This window comes from Patella vulgata, chromosome 3 (genome assembly GCF_932274485.2).
Source record: "Patella vulgata chromosome 3, xgPatVulg1.2, whole genome shotgun sequence".
Taxonomy (NCBI): domain Eukaryota; kingdom Metazoa; phylum Mollusca; class Gastropoda; family Patellidae; genus Patella; species Patella vulgata.
Window position 1 is genome coordinate 27,978,051 of NC_065881.2, and position 12,419 is coordinate 27,990,469.

General features: G+C 37.0%; 1 protein-coding gene across 10 annotated transcripts in view; it reads left to right on the forward strand.

Moving 5' to 3' along the window:
- The window catches only part of LOC126816919 (serine/threonine-protein phosphatase 4 regulatory subunit 1-like), a 383,736-nt gene that overhangs the window by 273,408 nt on the left and 97,909 nt on the right, over positions 1 to 12,419 (forward strand). For all 10 annotated transcript variants that reach the window (XM_056099411.1, XM_056099412.1, XM_056099416.1 and 7 more), the window contains exon 13: positions 641 to 759. In XM_056099411.1, the coding sequence (XP_055955386.1) occupies positions 641 to 759 (119 nt within the window). The remainder of the gene's footprint in view (positions 1 to 640; positions 760 to 12,419) is intronic.

Sequence of the window (12,419 nt, forward strand, 5' to 3'; positions counted from 1 at the left end):
CAGTTAAAATTAAACAATCCGAATACGAGATTTTTTCACATGACCAATTTGAACATTTCTGATTGGATATTAGGTTGGGTAATTTCGCGCCTTGTGTATCGGTAGATTATTGACCTAGACGTCACATAACAACAAAATGGCTAAAATCTGAGTTACGAGGTTTTCGACGCACAGCGACAATTTTGATAACTTGGAACAGCTAAATCCACAATATTAAATGTTTTGTATACTAAATGTTAACATGAGGCAGAACTTAATAAAAACCAAACAAATTCTAATGATTATTGCCTAGCAACCTATCTTTGATTGCTTTGCAGACTCAAGCTATGATCAAGGGTAGACAATTTGAATACGTGAATACCCCATAGATGAACCCAGGGTATATCTGGGTTCCTTTCAGTACTCGTGTATCTGACATTAACTTCCTGGATTATGGCCCATGATTGTTAGAAAAATCGTTTGTATTTAGCATGTTCTGTCCATCTCTTGCAAAATGTGGGCGTATCTTGCATGGCAACCGCTTGTTCCTTTTTATACGCCCACATTTCATATTTGCTCGCCTGTCCTATTTATTTTAGTTTCTAAACAAAATTGTTAATATTCAACAAGTTCATTAAATATCATATTTTTCTAATTCCAGATGTTGGTATTGGTAACAGCAGCATAGGATTTATCGATAGTGATTTATCTCACTCACCCAGAGGAAGCATATTGTCAGAACATAGTCATATAGATGATGCTACTCTTGCCCAACAACAGGTACTATCAATTAATGCTCAATAGTTTTTATAAGCTTACATTTTCATGTGAATAAAATCAGTCATGTGTATCAGAAAACCATCTTTCCTTTTTTTATAGCATCTAACATTTCATAAGTGTAAAATCTTGTTTACTCAGGAGAACAAAACTACATTTGTATAGTTGTGTTCTGAAAAAGTAAGTTTTTATGCGCCCACATTTTCAAATTGACTTATTTTGTCGTCGCACCCTGTACGTCAGGACGTACATTTGTCTATCCACAAACGATAAAAAAATAACAGTAATTTAATTGTTAGTATACTGACATTAATGTTAAAAAACTAACGTTACGAAACTAACCATAAACTAACGGTTAGTTCGAATTTCTTGAAAATCTGGCCAAAACTGCCGGACAAAATGGCCACCCCCTGTACACAAATAGTGTATAACATCTGGTATATCAAGGTTGTGGACCCTATAGAGGTCACAATTTTGATGAAACTTGAAATACATGTTTATAACCCAAAGATCTTGGTTGCTGTCGATATTTGCGCATATTGGATCGTAACTTCCTGAATTGTGGCCCCTGATTGTACGAAAAATCAAGTTTTTAGCTTGTGGTCCCTCTAACGGTCACAATTATTATCCGATTTAAAAAAACGTTCGAATATATCACCGTTTTACCGTGATGTTTGTTGAGTTCGAATTTCGTGAAAATTGGGCCAAAACTGCTGGACAAAATGTCTGCCCATCGTACGCAAATAGTGTATTGGATCTGGTATATCAAGGTTGTGAACCCTGTAGAGGTCACAATTTTGATCCGATTTGATGAAAGTTGAAATACATGTTTATAACCCAAGGATCTTGGTTCCTTTCGATATTCGCGTATATCGGATTGTATCTTCCTGAATTATGGCCCTTGAATGTTGAAAAAAATCACTTTTTAGCTTGCGGTCCATGTAGAGGTCACAATTTTTATCAGATTTAAAAAAAAAACATGTGAATATACTTCACCATTACCGACTTAAGATCTTAGTTCCTTTTGAAAATCGCGTATATCCGAACGTAACTTCCTGGATTATGGCTCCAGATTGTAGGGTGACCCATGCACTCTACAGAAAGTTGGTCTCGACACGGCTAATGTGCACGCTTCAGTGGTAGTCTCGAACTATCAGCGGTGGACTGTATGATACTATAAATAGCCATGGCCTGTGCAATTCTCTACAAATCTATCAACTATTACAGCCATAAAAAATCTATTGTTGACGATTTTGAATAGCAGTAAAATTTAGCTTCTTGGTTATTACAGCAGATTTAGAAATTACGTTTGTTTCATTTTTTAAATCTCTTTATGATTAACTGTACCGTTAAGTGCGGCATCTTTTGGTTTAGTACAAATAATATCTCTGAAACACTCGGTTTAGACAGGAACATGATACTAGCAGTAGTTTCATTTTACTTTTACAAGCTTCTTAAAACGATTGTTGAGCTACCTAACGTGCTTATTTCTAAATTCAATTTCTTTTTCTAGCTTTCTGTTATGTTTCGTAATGTATTTCTTATCAATATACAGTATTTTCTTATTTTATTTCTTGTGTGTAAATTTACAACCGAACATTGACATAGGAATAGATGTTATTCAAAACAACCATAACTATATAATAATCACTGACAGCAGGCCTACCTGGTAATGGTATTGCAACCATACCACTACTAGGTCTAGCAGACGAATATTCATCTTCTTTGTCCCCCGCCTTTCGAAGAAAGCAGGGGACTATTAAAATGGGTTCGTCCGTCTGTCTGTCTGTCTGTCCGTCTGTCTGTCCGTCACACTTTTTGGGACACAATAACTCTCTTCCTAATTGAGCTAGAATGTTCAAACTTGGTGTATGTGTTTATTAGGTCAATGCCTTGATGGAGTTCGAAGATGAGCATTTTCCGCTTAGGGTAAGCAGAGATAAGCAATTTGATTGGTTGATGCTTTGGGACACGATAACTCTCTTCCTAATTGGGCTAGAAAGTTCAAACTTGGTGTATGTGTTGATTAGGTCAATGCCTTGATGGAGTTCGAAGATGAGCATTTTCCGCTTAGGGTAAGCAGAGATAAGCAATTTGATTGGTTGATGCTTTGGGACACGATAACTTTTAATTGAGCTAGAATGTTCAAACTTGGTGTATGTGTTTATTAGGTCAATGCCTTGATGGAGTTCGAAGATGAGCATTTTCCGCTTAGGGTAAGCAGAGATAAGCAATTTGATTGGTTGATACTTTGGGGCACGATAACTCTCTTCCTAATTGAGCTAGAATGTTCAAACTTGGTGTATGTGTTGATTAGGTCAATGCCTTGATGGAGTTCGAAGATGAGCATTTTCCGCTTAGGGTAAGCAGAGATAAGCAATTTGATTGGTTGATGCTTTGGGACACGATAACTTTAGTTCTAATTAAGTGAGATTGATGAAACTTGGTGTATAGTTTATTATATGAATACCTTAACTAAGTTCGATAATGAACATTTTTTGCTGAGGGTAAGCAGAGTGATAAGCAATTTGATTGGTAGAAACTTTGGAACACAATAACTCTCCTTCTAATTGAGGTAGAATGTTCAAACTTGGCATAGGTGTCTATTAGGTGAATGTTTAAACTTGATGTATATGTAGATGTTCATTAGGTGAATGTCTTGACTGAGTTCAATAATTAACATTTCGAGCTGAAGCTAAGCAGAGCTAATCGATTTCATTTGTCGATGGTTTGGGACAAGATAATCTTGATTCTATCTGATAGAGAGTGATGAAACTTAGTGAAAAAAAAAAAATGTGCGATTAATTAATATGTGTCATCTATTTATTTTGCAATTTCGGCGGGGGACATCAGCCTCACTGTTGGCTTGTTTTGTTTATTATGAGTGTCTGTCATACTTATTTAGTCATCTAACAATTTCAAACGCATTTTATTTGAAAATCTTCAAAAATATTGATAAACAGTGACGTACGGTTCAGTAATATAGCAACCAGGATTGATTTGGGACATGAGCTTAGTGCGCATGCCTATTGACCTGACCTAGAGATGTGCCCGCTTCTGATTGGACACTTCACCATTGACCTATGTGACCAACCAATCAAATAACGTATTCTCGAAATAACCTCATTAGGCTGACCTTAAAAATATCTTTGTTTCACCAAACCCGACCCACAATCGAGGAGAAGGGTCGGTAGGTCGGGGTTTTTTTTCAGATTTTTTTAAAGAGCTAATTTGACAGCTTGATAATTTTCCGGGTGCAAACATTCGTCTTCTTTTATTGTCAAACCAATCAATGACATCGGGATTTTTCGTGATGCACGACTCGCACACGAATTGCCAGAAACTGACGTTTGAAACTCCCTCAACGCGTTTTTTAACGATCGTGCAGGTTGTGCCTTCATTTTTCTCGAAAACGGATATTCAATATCCGTTTTCGAGAAAAATAGAGGCAGAATCATTTCGTGGGAATGGACGTGCTTTCGTCTACAACCATTTTGTTGAGAAGCGACACCTATGATGCTTTCGTCTTGATCAACCAGTTTCAATAATGAATCAAACCATAGCCATAGTAAAGGGAAATAACTCTCGTGATATATTTCAGGTTTTAGTTAGTCGGTCGCGTTAGGCGAAACAAAGATATTTTTAAGGTCAGCCTTAGGTATGCAAAACTTGTTCTTGCTTGCTATTTTTATCTCAATACAGAAGAAAAGTTTCAAGACACCCCCATAAAACGTCATTTCCTTTCAATAGTGGAAATCCCAAGCTTTCTAACAGTATCCAACATGGCGACAGTTTACCGGTCGGAAGCCGAGTATTTCACGTATGAAATGCCTATTGTTTTTAGATTTATATCAATAGTTTTAGCGGAATTAGGGCAAAATAAAAAAGGGTGGGATCATTCAGAACCAAATTTTGTAGAAATAAAGAAGAATTTTGTGAAAAAAATGACTGGTATGTGTTCCTAGATAGTGTTACTCGCAGATAATCATAAAACCTCAAAAACGATTTTATTGTTAAAATTCACCAAATGAAATGCGAACGACGGCCTTAAGGTCTTGAGACGAAGAAGCCTATTGATTTTCAGCGATTTCCGATAATTACTGCCAGAGTTATGGCCCTTGATCACTTCAAAAAATCTTGTGGACGCTCTAGAAGCCAAAGTTAATATCCGATTGACCTTAAATTTACACACAGTGTTTAAGGTCTTGAGACGAAGAATCCTATTGATTTTCAGCGATTTCCGATAATTACTGCCAGAGTTATGGCCCTTGATCACTTCAAAAAATCTTGTGGACGCTCTAGAGGCCAAAGTTAATATCCGATTGATCTTAAATTTATACACAGTGTTTAAGGTCTTGAGACGAAGAAGTCTATTGATTTTCAGCGATTTTCGATCATTACTGCCAGAGTTATGGCCCTTGATCACTTCAAAAAATCTTGTGGACGCTCTAGAAGCCAAAGTTAATAACCGATTGACTTTAAATTTATGCACAGTGTTTAAGGTCATGAGACGAAGAAGCCTATTGGTTTTCAGCAATTTCCGATAATTACTGCCAGTGTTATGGCCCTTGATTTTCAACAATTTCCGCTCTAAAGGCTAAAGTTATTATCCGATTGACTTCAGATTGATACAGAGTTCAAGATCTTGAGACGAACAGGTTATTGATTTTCAATAAAAACCAAACAAATTCTAATGGTTTTCTGATAATTACTTCATGAGTTGTTGCTCTTAATCATATTTTAGTGTATTGTAAATGTTTCATTACCGAAAAAAGTAAGAATATGCGACAACTCTTGTTGACTGCCCGGACGATTTAGCTGCTGTGGGCGTATGTTTCGTTGCCTGGCAACCTATCTTAGAACCTTGTGAACCCTCAAAGGACGAAAATTATGTCATCTGTATGAAATTGTTTATTAAATGCCTGTAATTACCTACAAAAGAATAAATGTGTCGACCGCTCGGATGATTTAGCTGCTGTGGAAGTATGTTTTGTTGCCTGGCAACCTATCTTTTCTTTTAATTTTGGAAGCAGATATCTAGAAACCTACTCAAGTTTATGTTTTGAAATTTTATATTCACATTACCAGAATGCCAATGAGTGCACATAAGTTATTTGAAAAAAAATTGAACATTTTATGCCCCAAAACTTTGTGAAAGCAAGCGAATTATTGAAATAAAATTAAACCATATGTTAGTCCCGAAATGACCTAGTAGTAGTTTGTGTCGAGTGCACATCAAACCCCATTTCTCTCTCTGTTTAATTTTGATTACCAACCGTCTAATTAACTAGTGTTTAGTTTCTCGACACGTGTTGAATTATAAGCGTCCCGTCTAATTAGCACGACTGTTCAATAATTAGTTGGACCGTTCAGTTTCCCGAGCCGTGATTAAAATCAGTCAAGGTGTCCAATTACGCAAGGTGTTCAATTTTGTTGTCAAACATCTAATTTCACGTGCAATGTTCAGATATTATGTGTTTAGTTGTGGGTCATCGTTCAGTTTTTCCGTCGGATGTCTATTTTGCCGCATGATGTTGAAATACTGTAATAAGTGTTAATTTTAGTACTGACCTGTTGCGATACGGTGAAATATTATTTTTCAGGATTCATACGACAGCAGGTATCGGTACAAACGTCTCGAAGGTTTGACGAAACACGATTATCGTGTCATTTTTTGTTGAAAATTGCCACGATATATAACTCGGTGTAGCAGTCGCTATCGTGTGTCAAATTTCAAAGCTTTCTGTAAATTACTTCCTGAATTCAGGCCCTTGTTTCAGTTGGTAGAGCTATCCTGGAGGTCGGGTGTTCGATCCCTGCATTGGCCGAGAAAGTTCATCCAGATTTTCCGGCGTGGTTTCTAGTGCTGATATCAAGTATCGATCGGCCGATGCGATTCTCGGCCCTTTTTCGATTATCGATGCATCGGCTAAAAATGCGAATAATTACCTTTTATGTATCCACTAGAATAAATAACACATTTTCAATACGTTTTTCTGTGTTTTTTTAATTTAAAATAAAACAATATACATATAACAAATAAATGAATCCTGCGCATATTTTTAGGCTAGCCAGCTTGACCTGTCTAAGCTTCTGTTATGTTTGTCTCCATTTCCCAGTGGCTACACAGACTGCCTTGTTAGTTACTTCCCCTGGCTATCATGCCCTTCAAACCCAAGGTCAATTTCACGGTTCACTGCCTCTGTCAACAAACACACGGGGTTGATTATTATATCATTAAATAGATTCATCATTATGGTTATAAAGAAGAAGTTTTGGGGCTGCGCAGTAAGTGATGTGTGGAAATATTTTAGTTTTGAATGCAATGAAAAGGGAGTTTACATTGATAAAAATATAACAATATGCGACATATACGAGTTAAAAATAAAATATAGTGGTAACACAATCAACCTCTCCACTCACCTTGACCGTAAACACTATACAATTCGACACAAAAAAACTGACAATAACAGCAACAATATACAAACAAATAGCCAAGTTGCGGCTTCTTCTTCTGCTCTGCAGAAATGGATCATCAATTCACCGCAATGGATGATGTCACATGATAGCTCGAAATTTAAATACGTAACTAGAAAACTCGCGGAGCATATAATTGATGATTTAAGGCCCATAAATTCCGTTGAGTCGACTTCCTTTCGGGAATATTCTAATGCCTTATGTCCCGAATACCCCGTGCCCCATAGAGGCTACTTACTTGAAAAAGTAATTGTACCCATGTATCAGTAGGTGTCACAGCTCCATTGCCCGCGTTGGAAGAAAGTCTTTTTTTCCCCGATTTGTAACCCTTTTTCAACTTAACGTCATACGGTGGCTATTTAATATTTTGTAATAATTTTTAAATATTTTGGAAGCCGATATCCTGTTCTTTTGTTTGATATAATTTTTATATATGTGTTCATTTTATTAATTTCATAAACGTAAGTTGAAAAACGTTAATTTCCCGTGTTTTGACGTTACGCTGAAAAATTTTGTCACGCTTTTAAACTAGGGTACCCCACTTCAAGTGCTCGGCGGGCACACTTATTAGGCTTTCAGACTTTTGTCTGAAAGACTATTGTTTTTACTAAAATATTTATTATTATTTTTTTCCGCGGGAGCCTATTTCTCCATGATCGAAAACAGATATCGATCTGTAACCAAATTTTCTATTGGGGAAACCATGTAGTGGCTACTTGATAAAACAATTTTGAAACTTCTGCGCATACCGGAAGTAAACGAATTTTGTACTTTTTTCCGGAATTGAAAATCGGCCGTAGTTTCGTCAATTCTTTACCTATTTTCAATCTCACATTTTTCAATTTCGAACATTCATCTATGGCTCTTGTCGTTCGAATTTTGAAAATACGTTGTTTACGAGACAATTTTTGTTATTTTTCAAAATTTTCAAATTTGACCTACATTTTTGGATACCTGAAGACCATCCGATTCCAGAAATATAAGTTTTTTTTCAATTTTTTTCAAATTTTCTTCCCATTTCCCAACCCTTATATTTTTTGGAAAGGATAAATCGATATTTCTGAAAGTCCTGGAACATAAAGCTATTTAGTCAGACCGCTGCATAAAGTAATTTCAACAACGATCCAGAAACCGGAAGTAGTCGAAATAATGATAGATATTTCGAAAAAAACGCAAAAAATGTGTGTTTTGGGGAAAAACTCGATTTCTCCGTCCAGTATCAATGGATTAAACAAATTAAGCTTTCGTTGAGTGGCCCGAGGAATGGACTGTCGTATGGTGCCCAACTTATACGGATACTATGACCAAGCAGCAAAATATGACAAGCTGAAAATCAAGTATTTTTTGATTTGGAGCGTTTTTGGACGCCTGTATCTCGAAAACTGCTCCAAGGATTTTTCTTAAACTTTTCCTATCGAGAGTCCATCCGATAGTCTTGTGCATGAATCCATCCAATAAGACATTGAAAAGTCTGGAATAGGTAAAATAACGTACTGAAAATCGAAAAAAGTTGAAAAATCGTGAAATTTTCGAAAATGCTCTATTACTTTATTATTTAAACAAATTTTTACAAAAACATTACACATTCAGATAGCTGACCTAATTACGATTCTAACGATGTATAATATGTATTGAAATATTTAAATTTAATTTTCGATATATTGACATTTTTGCATTTTTGGCACTATTGAACATAGGATTTCCCAGGGACATTTTATCTGATCAGACAATGTAATATATCATTACATAGCCCTGTGGCTATTTGATAAGCCAATCCGGTTATTAAAACTATCCCGACAATAATCTCCATACCGGAAGTATTCAAAAAATTAAGAAAAAAGGTTTAAAAAAATAGCGCTCTTGAGAAAAACTTGATTTCTCCATCAGATGTTAGCGGACCATAATAACTAAAGTATCGCTGGATAGCCCCATTAATGGACTATCATATGACATCTGAATGATACGATTTAGATGGCTAGAAAATAAATTATGGTATGCCGAAAATCTAGTATTTTCCGTTTTGGAACATTTTAAGACGCCATTTTCTCGAAAACGAAAACTATGATTTTTCTTAAACTTTTTTTACCCAGAGTCCTATCGGTGGACTATGGCGTTAGTCCAACAATAAAAGCATTGAAATAATATAAGTGGTCCAAAAAGAACCTCAATCTTGGAAAAAAGTTGAAAAATCCTTAAATTACTGAAAATGATCTTCTAATTTTCTTTCTTTGGAAAACAGCTGAATGGATTATTCTGAAACTTCTTGTACAGAAGGTAAGGTCACCAAACAACTTGTTGAAGCTATCCAAAAACCGGAAGTAGTCGTAAAAATTTCCGATATTTTGAGAGAAAAAAAACGTAAAAGTAAAAAAAATGGCGATCTTGCGAAAAAAAGTGATTACTACGCCAGATTCCACCGAATCAAAACAACTAATGTGTCATTGGATAGTTCGAACAATGGACGATCTTATGACATATAAATGGTAAAAATTTGTGGGTTAGGCAATATATAATGGAACGCTGAAAATCTATTATTTTCTTTTTTTGAGCCTATTCAGACGCTTTTATTTCGAAAACTTCTCTTATTTCCTTTCTTAAACTTATGTTACTTAGAGTCCTAACAGTGGTCTATGGTGTGAATCCAAATTTAAAAGCCTCAATATATACTATTCAAAAAAAGTAGGGGATATTTGATTTTTAAGTGTTATTAAAGTCACCTAATGAAAATGACGAAGAAACAAATGACAAAATGAAATGAAGTTCACATTCATCGATTTATTCCAAATGATCGTTAGACTAAGTAAGGCACAGACTGACCATTATAAGGGTAAAATGATACCCGGGGTCAAACAGCAAAGTTACCACAGCATCACAACCAAGTCAGTAACGGGTAAATCCTCCTCTGTTTGCCAAACAAGCATTGATCCGACGTGGCATACTCCTAATGAGACGTCTAAGGTCATTTTGGTCCAGATTGTCCCATTCCTGTTGCAACGCAGCAGCAAGTTCTTGGACATTGGCAGGACGTTGTTGACGTTGACGTAACCTCTGTCCAAGCATGTCCCAGACATGCTCGATGGGGGAGAGGTCGGGACTCAGTGCTGGCCAAGGTGATATTCTGTTGTTGGAGGTAACCTGTAACGATCCTGGCCCTGTGACATCTTGCGTTGTCATCCTGGAAGATGAAACGGCGGCCATGACGTCGTGCGAACGGCACAACATGGACTGCCAAGATGTTGTCCCGGTAGTACTGGCCTGTAACACGCCCTGCAACAACATGTAAAGCCGTTCTTCCAGCAACAGTGATGCCTCCCCACACCATAACAGAACCACCCCCAAATCGATCATGTCTGATGACGTTAACGTCTTGGAAGCGCTCGTTTCGACGACGCCACACCCTCCTACGTCTGTCCAAAAAATCAACAGTGAACCTTGACTTATCTGAAAACATCACATTGCTCCAGCGTCGATTATCCCAGTGTTGACGATCCCTACACCAACGACGTCTTGCCTGAATGTGATGATCTCTCAAACAAGGGATCACGCGAGGACGTCGGGCGCGAAGGTGACCCCTATGCAGTCGATTCCGAATCGTCTGGCCACTCACTCTCACACCAGTGTCTGTTTGAAGACGAGCGCTGATCTGATTTGCTGTGATGACACGATTTCTCAAGGCCAAGGTACGGATAAATCGATCCTGGGCTTGAGTTGTCGCCCTTGGTCGACCTGAGCGTGGTCTGTCCTGTACAGATTGTGTATTACGGTATCTGGACCATAGCCTGCTTATGACAGACTGAGAAACATTCATCGTCCGCGCCACAACCGCCTGTGTTGTGCCGATCTGTAGCATGCCAAGGGCACGTAACCTTTCATTTTGGGTAAGCCGACGCATATCAAAATTTGTTTTCTGGTCACTAAATCAATTAAACTGATATTTCCACCCTGGAATTCAATGCCACAATGACTGTAACATTCAAAGTCAGAGTCGTGCAAATCTTGGGTTGGACCCCCATGATGATCCCAAGCATCACCTGCATTCCATGCGGTAGCTATTGGTGCGTTTGGGCGTCACATGTAACTGGAAATGTTTCTTCTGTTAGGTTCTATAGTGACTTTTTTCGTAGTCATTTGCATATTTTAGTATTATGCCCCCAAAATCAAATATCCCCTACTTTTTTTTAATAGTATAGTATAAATGGTCCAAAAGGGCCACAATCTTTGAAAAAAGTCGAAAAATCGTTATATCTGTAAATCTGCTTCTAATGGTATAAGGGAGGTAAAACTGTCTAATGGATCTTTCTGAAACTTCTGGTACAGGAAGTTAAGTTCCATACCACTTGTTAAATCTATCACAATAATGATCCGTAAACAGGAAGTAGTGAAAAAAATATTCGATATTTTAAAAAAAGACAGTAAAAAAAATCAGTGCTCTTGTAACAATCGGGATTTCACCGTCGGGAATGACCGGATCCAAACATCTAAAGTATCGTTTGGTAGTTCAATAAATGGGCTATTGTATGACGCACTTCCTGTCTGATTCCTGAAAGCCCGTTCAGTGCTGCTTGCAGGTCTAGTTATTATTATTTTTTCATTCTAATATCATTAGAAAGATAAATGAACGATCTTTCAATTGGTCGGGGGTGCTTTGTTGGCATTTCGAAATACCATGCATTTTTTGCAAGTTGAACACTTCAATGCACGCAATCTTTTTTTTTAGGCGATTTGTCAATATAGCACCCTTGACCGATTGAAAGTTCGTTTTATTGTCGTTTTGATACTATTAAAATTAACAAAATAGGAACATGGTAAGTGCGCCCGCCAAGCAATTGAAAATGGTATACAATGAGCAATTTTGTCAAAAAATAAATCGCGTAGTTTTGCCTTGTTATGACGTCATTTCAACACCAAAACTAAAATGTATTCCATGTTCCTTAGACTCATATTCGCGGTAAATTACGTCGAAAGGCAACTCCGATGTTTTTTTATGAAGTAAGCGTTATGTTATATAAATAAAGGACTTACCTGAAAATAAATAAGGATTAGTAATTCCATTTTTTTCACGCCTTTCGCTGGGTTGACTGTGTTTACATCACGTGACTCATATTCGCGCGCTTTTATAACCATGTGACCGGATATAAAATTGAATGGAAATTTCCTTTCAGCTACAACATGTCTCTACTTTTAGC